Source organism: Rhea americana, unplaced genomic scaffold (genome assembly GCF_003343005.1).
Source record: "Rhea americana isolate MKP2758 unplaced genomic scaffold, rheAme1 scaffold_6, whole genome shotgun sequence".
NCBI classification, from domain to species: domain Eukaryota; kingdom Metazoa; phylum Chordata; class Aves; order Rheiformes; family Rheidae; genus Rhea; species Rhea americana.
In genome coordinates, this window is record NW_028186756.1 from 2,765,115 (window position 1) to 2,781,237 (window position 16,123).

Consider the following 16,123-nt stretch of genomic DNA (forward strand, 5'->3'; position numbering starts at 1 on the left):
CTGTCCCTGTGTCCAGCTGTGATCGATGAACTGCCCAGAGGGTGAGGAGGAGGCAGATGATGTGCAAAGTTGCCAAGAAATGTGCTGCATTCTGAGCTTTGGATCACAACCTGATTGACCAGTTGTACCTGCTGATTCTTTGATCAGCTCTTCCAAGGCCCTGCTGGAACATCTATCCCTTGAGGCTGCCACAGACACATGCAGGCCAAGTCCTTTTCTTTCTTCATCAAAAAAAAATTCCCACTAATAACACAGAAGTGTCGATGTTCACATTGACCAGGAGTACAGGAGAGCAGTCAATTCCTGTCAGTCCATGCTGGCAAAGAAAAAGGAGCCCCCTTAGAAGGGATGCCACTTGTAATGTTAAGCTTATTGCTCAGCTTTAGATAAAGTCCTTTGGCTCCTTGTGTGATATGGTGAGGATTTGACAAATGTCTGCGCTGGCACCAGACTCTGCAGGCAGATGGACATGAGTGTGCACAACCAAGAGACAATCCCCCCATCACTCTTACAGGCACACAGAGCAAGGTATCTAGCTGAGAACGTCCAAATTGCTATTGATTCAGAGTTTACAAGCATATGATCCAGGGATGGTACAGTTGTTGTTCCAGTTTTGATCTAGAATCACAGCCACTAAAGGGCAGGTGTTTGTCCTTTTTGAGTCTGATACAGAGTTGTAAGGAAGTGGCAAATGGGCGCTGGAAGAAAATAAGCATTTTCTTTCTGTGGAAGAAAGTTACTGTATTGCAGAATGAATCAAATCAGCTTTCTCTTGTTCAGCTGAGTCTTTATGAACAAATAAAAAGATCGTCTCCCTCCCTGTGACATACAGGAGTAATATGCCCACAAAAGCCAATTTGTCATTTAAGCAATATTTTCTTTGTATACCTTTGATACAAACCTTACATATAYGTATGTACTTTTCCTGCTATTGTACAACACTTTTTTCCATCGGGAAGAGAGAGATGTACACAGCAGGCTGTTAAATACCTTATTACACATTTACTCACTGAGGAGTTTCTTCTCTGCACAAAATCTCACGTGCTGAAACATTATAATTCATCACTGAGACATTAGGCATGCAAAGGGAGGGACCAGRATGAGAATTTTTGTATACTTATCAAAGAATATAAATGGAGTATAAATTATTGTACTGTGATAATTTGAAAGCCAGAGGTATGATACTATTTTTAAGAATGTTACAGCATAATTATAACCTTAGAGGAAGAGAATGAACTCCTCCATGAAGGCTTCTTTTGTCCGTTTGCTGTTCTAGATGGCTGCCCAGGGCTCTGCTATGGAAATGGGAGATGCACTCTTGATCAGAACGGATGGCACTGTGTTTGTCAAGTGGGCTGGAGTGGCGCAGGATGTAACGTTGTCATGGAAATGGTGTGTGGAGATAACCTGGACAATGATGGAGGTATGATACATAATTCATGTCTCTGTTTATTCTTCACATCCTTGAGGGTTTGAGGGTCTTTTGTATGTATAGCTTTGGTGTATATTTTCTTTCTTTTTTTTTTTTTTTAATCATAGAACGTCAGTGTTGTGCCTCTTTACTCAAGACAGTCGTACCATTAACTGGAGCTGAACCAGAGCAGTGAGTGAGCAGTTGCAGGATCAGACCCTTGTGTTAGGCTTTTGTGAGGGCAGAATCTGTGTATAGGCTTATGCCACCCCTGTTGTCCTGGTACCTGAGTGTTTTTCGAAAAAAAGCATGTTTTAATAGTCACTACTAAATGTTATTTTATCACCTTTCCACTCTTCCTTACATGGAAAGTAACTCCAAAATCTATTAAAAACAAAAAAAGATCGAGACCCAAATAAGAAACCCTCTATCCTAATGCTTCATGCCTGATAAAATGCATCCACAATTTAGTCATACATTAATATTAAAAAAAATACTTTTRCAGACCTAAAGCATACATTTAGAGATGTTTCTGTTTCTTAATGTTACCTTTGGGATACAGCACAGTACTTAGAATTATCTGGACCTTTACTTGAACAACTGTTGAGTGAGTCAGTGGAGAAAAAGTGCAGAAATAGTTTTGGAAAGTACCATAAACAGAGCCCWCTGCGAAAATACTCGTTCATTCTTTCCCACCAATTGGGTCAAGGCATTTGCAATTAGGTGCTCCCTGCCTCAGCCCTCGGTAGCTTTGAGTCATTTCAGGCCTTTAGATGTTTTAAGACTACTGGGAAAAACAYAGTTCTTGCACAAATTAGTCTGCCTCATTTCTAGCAGTTCCTTCTAACACATCGCCTGGTGTATTTCTTTCAGGAAAAATATCCTGTCTTTATGTTAAAGCTTCTAGTGGCAGACAAACAACAGCAATCTTTGCTCCTTGTTCTAGGAGTTAATTCTTCTCTCTCTTTTTTTTTCCTTTTAATGAGGAACATTTCTTTACCTGGAAGTCAAAAAGGACAATAGTTTTCCTCTTTTTTAATTGTTACCATCCCTTACGGTGTGCTTGCTCCCATGCTTGGAGCTGTGCAGATTTCTCATTGAGACTGACAATATCTGCCCTAGCACTGTTACGTTCTTTGACATTAAATTTGTCTTTAGGATGTATTGAGATAAGTACTATCTGATTGTGTCACACTTAACAGACCATCTCAGTACCTTGGGTGAGATCTCACACCCCAACATTGTGTGAGACCTTAGTATAATGATTGTGTATTTTCTTCTAGGTCATTGATAAAATAAGCTTGATTTAGGGCCAGAGGCTGAGGTCACTGTGGGACCTCAATAGAAACACTCTGACTCAGTGATGATTCCTCATTTACGGATATATTTTGAGACTTTCTGATTTTGTATCCTGTGGGCTCTGTGACCACGCTGTCCTTTGGCAAAGGCTTCCTCATTTCTGAATCCCGTTCAAAATTGCCTCTCTCGTCCTTCTTCCTTTTCCGCCTTATTTCCAAGTGCTGGGTAATGGTCTCTCTGCCCGCTCTCTGAGCTCCTCTCGGCTCCGTGGCCCCGGGCCGGATCCCTGTCACACAAGTGCCCGCAGCTGGGATCGCTGCCTCCCCCGTGCTTTCCCGTCTGTCTGCTGCTCTCCCCTGCTGGCCCAGCCACTGAGTCACTCGCACTCTTAAATCTGTCCACAAAAAAACCTGTTTAGCCTATAATGTATGTAAAACATTTTCTGATACACTCTGAAAACTGGCTCTGTGTTAATTGCGCTGTATTGTGATTTTGTATGCTTTATATTCTGCAGCAACAGTGAGTTACTGAAAGAGTTGGCAGTCTTAACTCTAAATCTTCCTGAATTCGTCAATTGAAGGCAGACACTTAACATCATTTCACTGCAGGTTTTAAAAGTAATTTTCTTTTTCTTTTTTAATGGTAGCAGAACATGTACTAGGACAGCTCTGTTGACATTACGATTAGAGATTAGTGCAGAGAGAAATATTTAATTAATCTGACTACTACAGATGGCCTAAATGTAATTAAGTTTCCTTCACAATCAATTTTATATTAAAAAAAAAGAAAATTATATCTACATATTGAAACCACTTCTCTTTGTATATGAAATTCAAAGACCTGATTTGGCATAGGCATAAATTAGAAAAAAAAATTCCCCTAAAGTCACTGGTGCTACACCAGTTAGGTTAATATGAAAGCAGAAGCTGGTTCCGAGTGTTTCAGGGTTYGTGCATGCAGGATGACAAAAGCAGGTAGCGGGAGAGCGATGTGACATTATCTGTGAAGTCCTGTTGGCTGTGAGGTGGTTGCGTAGACTATGAGCATATTGTGGCAGCATAACAAATTATCCTCTGCCAAGCTACACGACTGGATTCGGTCCATAAAGGTGGAAGCTAATATGTTTTTGCCTGCAGTTGTGGTGAACTGAGAGCGTGCACTTAGGTGAGTTACAGAAACTCGGCTGACAGGTAGTAACTTCTGAAGTTACGATGTGATCGCATTCAGCCAGTGACACGCAGCCACAAGAGATCACTCTCTAGTACCTACTTTAGTGCAGTTGTATATTCCAGATCACGATTTTCTCACCTAGGAAAGGTCTCATTTATCCCAATTGTATTTAAATCAATCATTTATATCTCWGTGCTTCGGAGATGTTTTGTTTTGTGCTTCAGGTTCATTAGGAGAAAGTCACAACCAAAGAATAAAGTTGTAGTAACAATTGTTATTCCAAGCAAGCTCTAATTTCAGGGGCTAGTCACCATGATAATTTTGTGCAGTTTCTGGTTGATTGATTACCCAATACTTTTAGAGACTGAAAACCTGACATTTTTACTGTATAAAAATACATGGTGGAAAAAGTGTGTAACTTTAATGTATGAAATAAAAATATTTTATTAGTTCCAAGGCATTAAATAATGTCACTTTCTTGGAATAAGGAAGTGTTAGTTTTACTGTTTAGTCTATAGTAACAGCACAAAAGCTTTGGGAGAGAGGAAGTCTTCAGTTCTTTTTTTTTAGGGATTGCTATATTAGTATTGCATGGTAAGCCATAAACGTATTCCCACGAGTCCAGTCCTGCAGACACTGAAGCCCCAGTTCCACATCAGTGCGATTTCACAGTGATAAGGTTAAACACATGCAGAAATGCTTTTCCCAAGAAGGAGAACACTTTAGCTCCCATTAATATCCACAGCGTTTGGACGTGGCTGTACCGTGACCATCTTTGCCTTTCCATCTCCTAACTCTCTGTTAGCTTTTTCCTACTTGTAGACTTAAGGGCATGTTTACCTGTTCAAATATCACCACAAATATCATTCAAAAGGTCTTAGCATTATAACAGATGCATGACGATGTGGTTTGCGCTTGCCCTTGCGGAGGACATCTGCAGTCTGTTAGCAGTGTGATGTCCATTAAATGACAGCAGGATCTCGGACAGATGTTCGCGAYGCGGTGGGTTGTGGCTGTGCCTCGCTGCGGCTCTCCTCAGCATCGCATTACTTCCAGTTCTCATTTCGTACTCTCRTTCTCTCGTTGGCACGACTGACACGATTTTGTTTTCAGTTTGTAAGATGACCATTCAGCTCATTTGAGCAGGTCGTTTTCTCTTGTCTTGTTGTTATTTTTGACTTCTTCTGGAAGCTTCGGTAGCTCCAGGAGATTGCTTGAAATGCTCTGCTGAGCGTTGTTAATCTGACTATCGCTGTCCAAGGCCTGAGCAGACGGAGCGCCGTGGCGCGGCGGCGCTGGGATGTGCGGAGTGCTGGGCGCCCACTTGTGGGTCACTCCTCTGCCCTGCCAAGCCACAGTTTACATGCTCTTCCTACACATATTTTTGTATKGATGCTGTACGTGCAAGCTCAAAGATGCAGCCCATCCTTTCCATTAATTTCTTTGATACTGATCTCTGTTTTAAATTTGCCTGGATCTCTTTTTATCATTTTCTTTCTGTCATGAATCAATCTCAACTGTTTGTTTTAAAGGAAAATACTGTTTACTACAAGCTTTGAATTTGCTTCCAAAAGTCCCTTYGGTCACTTTTCACTTATTGTGGCATTCTCTAAGCTTTTCCAAGCACGAGAAAACAGATGACTCAGCATAGCCTTTGGTTCACAGCCAGTGCAGCTAAAATATTGATGCATTTCTGACCCATCCATTGGCATTTTAATAGCCTATCCATCACAGAGGTATTGAGTCCCTATATAAGTAATACACTATTATTACACAATGCATACAATACTGATGGGAACGGTTTTCATTGCTGCTCAGCAGCGTGGGCTCCCCCGGGATGCTTACTGTTTCTGAAAATCATACCCTGATTTATTTGCATCCTATTGTGTGCAGAAGGCCAAACACCACTGGCGTTCATTGAAGAAAACACAGTGCAGCCTTTCCGCACGCACCGGCGGGTCTCAAACGTCCTGATGCAAACCCCAGCGTGCTCAGTTAGCAGCTGCCCTGGCTGCTGTGGAGTGCTACGTATTACAGCTAAAATTTGAGAAGCAGCTAGGATTAATGCATACAAATGAGCCTTACGGTCTTGTTAACRTTACTGCTGCTTAGTCTCTTCTGAAGTTACTCTTCAGTTCAGTTTGCTCAGATTCCTGGCAGCTCTAATTGGACTTAACTGAGCCTGTGGTGGAGCAAGTAGGCACAGGCATTGGTTAATGCTGGTGTGAAGAAGAAAGCAAGTAAACATAAGGTGAAGACTCCCGTGGATTTTTTTTTCCACAAAGAACATTAGTATTAAGCAATTGACTACATGAATGTAAAGACTGAAAATCTCAAATCCTTCAAGAGCTGGGAGTCATGGCACTGGGCTTTTTAGGTTGACCTGCATAAGGAATCAGAGAACAAAGTCTGCTTGCTGAAGGGAGACGGTTATAGACTATTTTGCTTTCTGAGCAGATGTTACGGGCATCTCATAGCTCCATCCGTGGTGAGGACTGTGCAGGGAGGGGAGTGCTTACACRCACACCACAAGGTTGCACCGTAGCAGTGAAAATGAAGTCGTTGGTATCATATTAAATAATAGCATATTGCTTAGAGAAGGACCTGACTTTCATGTGGCAGCGTCTCCATTTATTAGCATGCGTGTTTGTGTGCATGCCTGTTCATGGGTGTACGGGTCATACATTAGATGAGCATTAGTTGTAGCATTCTTGTTTTGGATTTAACCCTAAAACTTGAGACCTAATGTAGCTGACATTAGTACTGTCTTCTCAGRTATGTTGAAAGCGTGAAGGGGTGAGAACTGTGCTCTTCTAATGAACTTTAAAGCGTAAGAATAACAGTTTTAAAAGTCATTATTAACTATTTACATTCTGCTTGGCAGAGCTTAATGATAGTGGCTAATTTAAATAATAATTCAATAACACAGAAGGCAGAGTCGGATCAAATTTGTCATCTCGTATCCAGTTAATAAAACCTCTCCAGGCGCTGTGAAGGCTGCCGCRGGCTGCGCGGGAGCTGGGAGGCCGCTGCTCCAGGACTGAGAGCTGCCTTGCTCTTCGCTGGCCTTTCCCTCTGCCCCGTGCCTCTGCGCTGGCCTCCGTTACACTGATCGTGTTCCACTACGGAGAAAATTTGTACGAATTGCAAACACAGATCCATTTTCAACAACATGAGTTACTGTGACATTCCCATGTTTGCAGTCATAAATTGCAGGAAACTCAAGGGCGAGTGAGAAGACTAGAAAAGACAGGATTTGGAAAGGGGATGGCATGGAAATGTTCATATCAGGCCCTAAATATTTGACTTGTCTATGTTCTAACTTTTATTTTAGTGTATAAGATGGCTCCAAAGCTGACAAAATACCTTTTTCTTTTCTGTTATATAATCTGTACTGCACTGGCAGAGGTGCCTGACTGTCTTTTATATATATATAAAAAAAAAATGCTAGTGGTAAACCAAAGTCATTTACATCTCTGTAATACATTTTAGTCTACACCTATGCTGTGATGCACTGTGTGGTAATTGACAGTAAAAAGTTCGGTATACAGGCTCCCCTGCTGTATGAATTACAGTTTTTGCTGTTTGTAGTAGTTTATTCATACTCCTGACTGTTGTCTCCTGAGATTTAATAGAAACCTTGCTGTTTTCTTWACACTGTGAGGTTTTTAATAGTTGATTCTTGGTATGAAAATTTAACCAAAAAACACGACCATTGGTTGAGGATTGAAAGTAATGCATTCACAGCATTTTCAAGTGAATACGTTTGAAGCTGTGGTTTATAAACAAAATTTGCTTTTTCTGAGTTATTCTTCTCCTAGATTAAAAATCCCCTTTCGAAGAGGATTGACTTGTTGAAAATGTTATCCTCACATGCACTTACTAATATGATTTGCAGTACCGTACACTGCCTCCATATGTAACTTGAGAGTCTGCACCAGAATGTTTTCCCACATTCCTTTTAATGACTGTACTGTTGAATTACAGTAGTAAACAGCCACGTGATAGCTGAAGAAAATATTTGTAGGAAGCAGAAATATCTGACTTCTAAAGTGTTCTGCAAATGGAGGCTCGAGGGAGGAAAGGCTTTATTTTGTGTCTTTGTTTCTCTCTGTCAGTAGGTGCAAATAATGAGAGTTATGTGTGGGAGGGGACTGGAACAAATTGCTTTCAATATCTGTTAATGAAGTTATTCTGTTCAGAAATCACAGAACATTTCATATTGATGCTTCAAAATAAAATGTTTCTTTTTTACCTTGGGGGTTTTCTCTTTTTCTAGAATGGATCTAAGTTAAAACAAAAGGGTTAAATGAGCCTAGAGCGGAGCAAATGTTTTTTTGGAGGGTCTCATCCACATTTACCTCAAAGTTTCAAATGTTTCATTCTTTATAGCAACACAAAGAGCATAAAATGCTCTCCAGTTTTATGCAAGCTGATTTTTTTTTCTAAATTTGTTTATTCAGAACACACTGGCCTGAGTTTGTTAGGCCGGAGCCAAGTAAGTAGTGGTAAGAGTTCGTAGAGAAGTTGCTGCTTCGGAGCTGCCCACAGAGCATTTTCTCAAAACGTTGCGTCTTTCTCCCATTTTGTTCTGCGTGGCTGATAGGGGCGATTGGAATAAAATGTAAACTAAATCAACTAAAAGATCCCCAAAAAAAGAAAAGAAAAAAAAAAGTAGATATAGTCTGAGAGAGAGAAGCCGTTAATGATTATCTGTAGCCTAGAGAACTGCTCTGCGTTTGACACCTGTATCTGCCGGTTAGCGAACGCTACCTCTTGCCGGTAGTCTCCGGCTGCCTGCACGTCTAGCACGGTGCATTTGTGATGCTTCTAGGACGGAGAGTCCCGTCCTCACCGCGGCTAACGGGAAACCCACCCTCTCCTAGCGCCGCGAGCCTGGGGAGACGGGGGAAACCGGGCGCGAGTCGCTCGAGCAGAGCTCACTCCAGTAGCAGAATCTGTAAGAGTTTATAAGATACTCACTTTGCTGACAGGTAAACTGGGAAAAAAAAAGAAAAAGAAAAGAAAAGAAAAAAAGAAAAGAAAAGATGAAAATTGAGTCTGGAAAATGGAAGACTGCTTTCCCTTTGCTTGGTTTCTGCACGTGCAGCGCGAGTGCACAGTGTGGGTTGCCAGGCACATAAGCTGTTGACCAGTGCAAAAAAGATTGAGGCAACTGTGAAATACTTAACTGTCATTTTTATGGCTATTTCTTTTCTAAATACATTTTCAAGCCCAAATAGTTTTATGAATTTTCACTTTTATTTTTTCGTAAATAAGAGAATCAGGTCAGCTCAGTTCCCACATCTAACAGCTTGTTGGCAAGGAAAAAATAATCAGAATAGCTACTGTGGAATAAATAGCTTCCCCATGGATGTTGTTATTCTGGAGTAAGTATGCCTTTTTTTGATTAATATTTATTCCACCAGAGCAATATTTTTCAGATTTCCCAGGTAGGTAGCAGTCAGCTTGTAGAAATCAGTATTTCGCAGGAAGTACCTTGACTTCTTGCGCACGACTTGTCACTGCCACAGCCTTCCYGCCAGCCAAAATCTGCCCGGAGCAGCTGCACCTCACCGCAGAGGGACCCCTGCAGGTGTCTGCACCAGGAACAAGCAAGAGCGAGAGATTCCTATTTCTTTATTGCCTCTTTAGTCTAGTAGAATTATTTAATATTTGCAATTTTGGAGAATTTAGTAGTAATTTGATGCTTTTCAGTTCACTTATTGAGAACATAGAGAGTTTTGYTCCTTGGACACAAAGGAGGAAACAAAAGGAGGATATTTTTTTTGCTTGCATTTCCAAGCCTGCTGTTCAGGTTTCMACCCCAAAAGCTTTTTTTCTTTTCTTTTCATCAGCACACAGTGAAAACCCCTTTGGTTCGTGTAGTTAACTCCTCCATCAGCTTCCCACGTGGCTTTGTTTAGACTGCAGGCCCCTTGCTGTTTCAGCCTACTGGAGAATTTCAGCCGCTTTTTGCCTTTCCTGAATAAGAAGTGACAGCCACGCTCAAAGTCAGTAAACTAAGCATCACCCTATGAAGCTCTTTTCCCACTGTTGGAAAATGCCGGTTGTCTCCAGGCCTGGGGAGTGTAGAAAGAAGGTAAAACTGCTTTGAAACGCACATGTGCTGACCTGTAGCTGTGCCCGGCTTTGCTGAACGTGGCGCTCTCCCGTTGTTGTTGCTGCCTGTTTACTGTTGCCCTTGGTTCGTTGTCACAAAAACGAAGCTGCTCTATTTGATTTCCCAGCTGCAGGAGGAGAGAGTCGTTAATATTTTTTGCTTAGGCAAACAACTACCTTGCTCAAGGTCAGGCAAGGATTTTGAGGTTCCGGGAAAGTCCGTTTCAGGATGCTTGTTTGTTCTGCAGAAGGGCTTTTGCTTTCCTCTCTGAGCAAATATTWTATATGGTTATTTAGTGAGTATTTGCAGAGTGCTGTGTGCTCTGCTGAGGAGAGCTGCTCTGCTCTGAGGGTTGGTCTTGCAGCCGTGAAAGTCAAAACTACAGGAGCTTCCCCGATGGTGGAGTTTGCCCTGAGGACTTGCGGTTTTATAGGAACCAAAGTGTTGGTAGGAACAGAGCATAAAAAAATCAAAGCATGAATTGAAAATGTCTGACAGTATGTTGATACTGTAGCATTCCAGTTTTAATATGAGGGAAATCGGCCCAGTGAAGTGATGACTTCGCACTTGTACAGCCTGACCTTGTTAAAAATACGAACAAAAAATGTCTTTTCTTGAAGATGCCTAATCTCGCTGTATATGCATTAGTTTTCTTTTCAATCCAAGCAAGTTAGCAACTGGCAAGTTGTAAAAGGAATGTTGTCTGTAAGAAGATAGTTGAGGATTTTTACCATATTGAATTAACTCCGACTGTTTCTGCTTGAGTATATAATTTAGGCAATTTAAACGTCTAATGTACTGATAGGTAGAAGCAGTTAAATGCTGGTAGCCCAATTTTAAATCGTATTTAGGTGCTTAATTTAGACTAATTTCAGTGCTACACTTTTAATCGCAAGCTTTGGATGAGTAATTCAGTTTCAGTCACAACCGTAGTTGCAATTTTTTCCATGAAGAAATTTAATTTTTTTCTTTTTAATAAGTATTTCTCCTATTTTTCCCGCTTGAAAGTGRGGAAAAGAGGAATAGTTTTATCTCCACTTTCCAAATTTGCTGCCCTGAGGGGGAATCCATGGAGGAGACTGTGTCTGTAAGGTTAGTGGGTCAGGACCTGCATCATGCTGTATATTTCTATAGCACCAGCTACAAAAGGAGTGTGTGGTCCTGATTCTGCTTTCTGTGGGTCACTTCCRTATAGCAACAAATGCATGAGAGAGAAACATCTGAAAGCACTAATAAAAGCATTGTAGAGCTTAAAATGCAAGTTGGAAAACTGTAACAAAAACCTATTTTTACTACAACAGTGAAGATGCTTATGAAAGATGAAATTATAGACTTTGGATTGTTGCRTGCTCATTAGCAAATGTATATCCTTCAGAGTTGTGAGCAGACGGTAGTGACAGTAAAGGATCATCAGAGAAATCAGCTACACGCCAGCGAGTATTGTGTGCTGATTTTCTACCTGTTCTGCGGTGAGGACAGTCACACTCTTCCTTGTTCACTTAGTTTGTAGGTTCTGTTTTCTCCCTGTTGCCTGGGGACTTTCTGAGGTAATACAGTGTTGGTGACTAGAGAGAAATACCCACCCTGAATTAAGTGTGTACGTAAATGCTTTATTAAATTTGAATTTATGTGTCATCCTAATGAGCGTGCCTTCYAGTCGATTAAATGCCTCTTCTCTCATGCTTTCCAGTAGTAAGCACTTTGCTTTATTCTCAGAAACACTCAATTTCCCCAACTTTCTATTTTCTCCATTTTTAGATGGCCTGACAGACTGCGTAGACCCTGACTGCTGTCAGCAAAGCAGTTGCTACGCAAGCCCTCTCTGCCAAGGTTCGCCTGAYCCCCTCGACCTCATCCAACACAGCCAACTGCCTTTCTCACAGCATCCGCCAAGGCTCTTCTATGATCGGATCAGATTCCTCATTGGGAAGGAAAGCACTCACGTGATCCCAGGAGACGCCTCATTTGAGAGCAGGTAATTTTTCTTTTACATGAAAGACTTTTCTGAGTATTGAGAACAGCGAATGAGATTTCTTAACCAGGAAAAAACACTGACACGTCAATAGATGAAAATTCTTCGCTGATGATCAAAAACTACTTGCGTAGCAAACTTCCAGGTCACAACAGCTCAGAATCCCTTTTTTGTCAAATTTTCTTTAGTACTCTGTCTAGTTCATAAATGTGTCACTGTAACAAACTGTACTGCTTTTATTAACAAGACTGATGGCTGTGGAAGGTAAACTACCTTGTACTTCAAAAATGCGTGGGGGGAAGTTCAGCCCTTTATGCCGGAGATGCGTCTGATGGCAGGAGGCGGAAGGGTAGGCTGGACGCGTACGAGCTGTATTCCATCACCTCTGCCCGCTAGTGCAGAGTTCACCGTTTTGTGTGGCAGGTTACTCTTTAAGCTGTCATGCAAATAGCGCAGTGTGGTCTTTGAGGTTTGTGAGATTGGCACATCCTTTAACAGGAAAAGGCTGTGCAATAGAAAGGGGCACACACTTGCTCAGAAAACCTGGTAACACGGACTTCCTTGAACATTTGAAATATAGGAGCACGTAAGTTTTTATGCTGTAGTTCACCTGGGAAGCTATAACTTAGAGGCTGACAGAGAGATCCACAAATCATCCACATCGTCTAACTATTGCCCTGTCAGCTAGGCCTGTACATTAGATAAACCATGTTCCAGTAATGAGGGCGTAAGAATTTTTTATTTTCATAGTACAATAAATAGCACTTAGATTACAACCTTGCCTTCATTCTGTAGCCGCACACAAATTCAGTGCAGTCTTTCATTGTAACTTATTAATTTTTAATAGAATAAATATGTAAACAGAATCTTTATCGATCTGAAATACCTAAACATTTAATTACTATTAATAATGTAACAGGATGCTATAAACATGTACAATGATAGTGCATGAAAATGAACTATATGAAAAGTCTCCACCTGACACTGCCACATCTCTCGGAGTGTCTATCACTAATAGAAGAGTGCTGCTGCGCCTCATACAGCATCCTTGGCTAACTGTACACGTAGCGGAGCATACTGCAGTTTAAAACCAAAGTCACCAGTGAAAGATGTTCCTCATCAAATTGTCTCACAGGAACGTGTTTTCGCAGAGAAGGTGAGCACTCAAGTCGCCTGTACGGTGCTCTGTGGCATGGCAAATGTTAGCAACCAGATTGCACATAATCCCATCAACGTGCTTTTATGGATGTAAGGAACCGATCTTTTAAAGCTATCAGTGATGGGATTTAACTTGGTTTTAAAAGACTTTTCTGAGTATTTCATCTCTTTACCCGGATATCTGGCATGCCTTTGGAGAATGAAAAATAATGAAGGTCTGTTGATGATCTATCCTTAGAAACCACTGTAACTGCAGGGTGGAGAGGGTGCTAGCAAACAGCAGTACGTGACCAGCAGCCCACCCTAGCTATGGTTTGATATTTCGGACTTAGTAATAATAATAAGCGTGACTTATAGGTGGATTCCTGCATTGTTCACACCCCAGATATCATTTCCTCCCCCTGTAAAGAAATTACTGGTTAGTTTTCTGAGAAGATTCAGATCTGGGATTCAGATAATGCTGTCTGGATGTGTAGAATCAAGGCAGTGCCTTAAGAGACTGACGCAGTGTCGTGTCTCCTGGGCTTTGTCAACAGTAATCTGCAGTGTCTGGGGCACCCTGAGGACTTCGTTGGTCCACMCTTTGCTTGATCTTCAAATCTTACAGGCTTTTGAAAAATTGTTCATCCGTAAGTCAAATATTACTAAAAACTGTCAAAATTTTCCTTAAGGATCACAGATAAGCAGTGTCTCAGAAGGAAGCAATGGCTTAGCTGGGCTGCCTCTGTTCAGAAATCTTCCCCTGACATTGTCAATCAGGCTGTCATCTAGTGTCTGTTCTGCTCCTGGGAATTAAGATTACTGAAAAGAAGGTTAAAGACAACTGTTACTACTGTAAATACTTCAGACTTCTGTGAACCTGCCTATCTGGTACTGACCAAAGCATGTTTGGGTTTTTATCTCCTTCTGGCTGGTGCTGAAGAAGTCATATCCATAAAGATGTTGTTAACTGTTTTGGCTACCTGGATTGACACTTATTCTATTGCATAGGTGATTCAACAAGAAATGTTGGAAGGATTGAATGAAATAGCTCCATTCATTTATTTCAAAGCACTGGTATCTGTTCCCACTTGTTCTCAAATGTAGAATTTTGCGAAACCCTATCTCACTTTCTTCAGCTTTCCAGTAAGTCTTTGAGACCACTGGGAGGGTTAATGAAGAAACATTTTTGACACTTTCTGATGTTTTCAGTTTCTGATTCAAATGGCATTGTGCAGTGTTTTACTGTGGCGTATCTTAGTGGAACTCCGTTATGGGTGATGTTTACGTGAATCTTCTAGATAAAGACAGTGATGTTGAGTAGATTTGGGGATGCYGTTGAAAGAAGGTGAAGATTATCTCTCTCCTTCACACTGTGAAAGTGTTTTTGGTCTCTGCCACATGCTGGCATGTCTTAGCATCCTCTGAAATACCAAAATTATTTATTGCAACAACTGCTGGGAAATCTCTCCTTTTGCATATGCATCTCAACTTTACCTTAGATCTTGCAGCTATTTCAAGCTTTCAAATATTTGGCCTCTACAGCATGGTCAAGGCCAGGGAGCCATGGCCAAATACTGGACCAAAATTAACGTTAAGGAGCTGAATGTTTTAGAAACATATTTTGCTTTCTGATACGTCATTTGTGCTGGCTTTCTACAAAATTCCAACTTTAACCGTGGCAGACTGACTTAAAGGCACATTAGACAAACTGTGAATAGATGGAAGCATACTTTCTTACATCAGAAATTATTTTGACCCATTGCATGTGGTAGTGTGTAGCAAATTTAGCAATTGTGTTTTAGCAACTTCTGTTCTCAGGAAGGTTTTTAGCTTGTTTCTTTGCTGAGTATTTTTAATGCATGTTACTCAAAAGCTATTTGATTTGCTGCAAATTGCCTACAAAAAAGGGCCCAGTGCATGGTACTGAATTAATTACCCTTCAAAGGCTGCTTACAGCAACATTGTCAGCAGGAAGAAATGAATGTACCTTACTAGCCTTTAGCTTAATTTCTCTGATTGAAGATTTTAATCAGAAATGTAATATAGTAAATGACATCTTCTGATGATGTGACACTTGCGAATTCACGAGTTTCGTTGGCAGAGTTACATGTCTGAGCCTGATGTCTCAGCCTGAGGTGCTCAGAGAACATTGGAAATTTCACACACACAMAAAAAAGTGAAAATAACAAATTAGTGTAGTAGAGCAAGGCAGAATGACGGTGGAATAATGAAATGCTTCAGAAGTAGTGAAATAATGCATCTAGAATTTTAAAGTCCTAGTTATATTTTAAATTAGAGATGTGGAACAAACCACCTGATGGCAGAGATCTGAGATCCTCAAAACTGAGATCCTCTCCTGCATGTGGAATGACCCATAAGGCATTTGCAAAAAGAAATCCTACTTCTTTAATGCCCCCTGCAGCCCAAGGGAATCTCTGCTTTCTCTCAAAAAGCAACTGCTCCCTCTGGAGTTGCAGATTTAGTACAGCCTGCCAGGGGACCAGAAAGATTTTTAATGCATTTGAAAAGGCTGAGGCAGCTTATCAGGGACATGTTCCTCCCCAGATGCAAGACAGAAAATAGATGCCAGGTTTTCCTGCTTCTCCAAATTAGAAAAGACATTTTTGCACTTACACATCTTGGAYATTGTAGTTTGAAAGCCTTAGTCCAAGATTGTGCAGTCTTTGCAAATAAAGTGACTGTTAGAAAGGTTGTATGAGTTACTATCCACATGAGAAATAAAAGCAGGCCAGTGAAAAGTGTTGTGAATAAACCTTAGAGGCTAAGAATGGAAGAGGGAAATACAGCACACTGAGGAAGCCTAATGGGCTTCAGAGATTGCTCCCTTAGAATTAAGGAAAGCAGTGGGCAGTAGCAAGGTCTAAGGCCGGTTCTACTGGAAAGAGAGTGAGTACTGAAGCCAGTAAAGCATGAAACAGCAGTTGTCTCAAAAGTGGCGTCGCTGCAGAAAATGTGTTCTGGAAGCTCCCTTAAGGGGGGGGGGAAT

At 41.1% G+C, this 16,123-nt stretch overlaps 1 protein-coding gene across 1 annotated transcript in view; it reads left to right on the forward strand.

The window, feature by feature from the left end:
* TENM1 (teneurin transmembrane protein 1) overlaps positions 1-16,123 on the forward strand; it is a 240,114-nt gene that overhangs the window by 144,550 nt on the left and 79,441 nt on the right. Inside the window, exons 12-13 of the mRNA XM_085319789.1 lie at positions 1,277-1,423; positions 11,763-11,979. Coding sequence (XP_085175915.1) covers positions 1,277-1,423; positions 11,763-11,979 — 364 coding nt within the window. The remainder of the gene's footprint in view (positions 1-1,276; positions 1,424-11,762; positions 11,980-16,123) is intronic.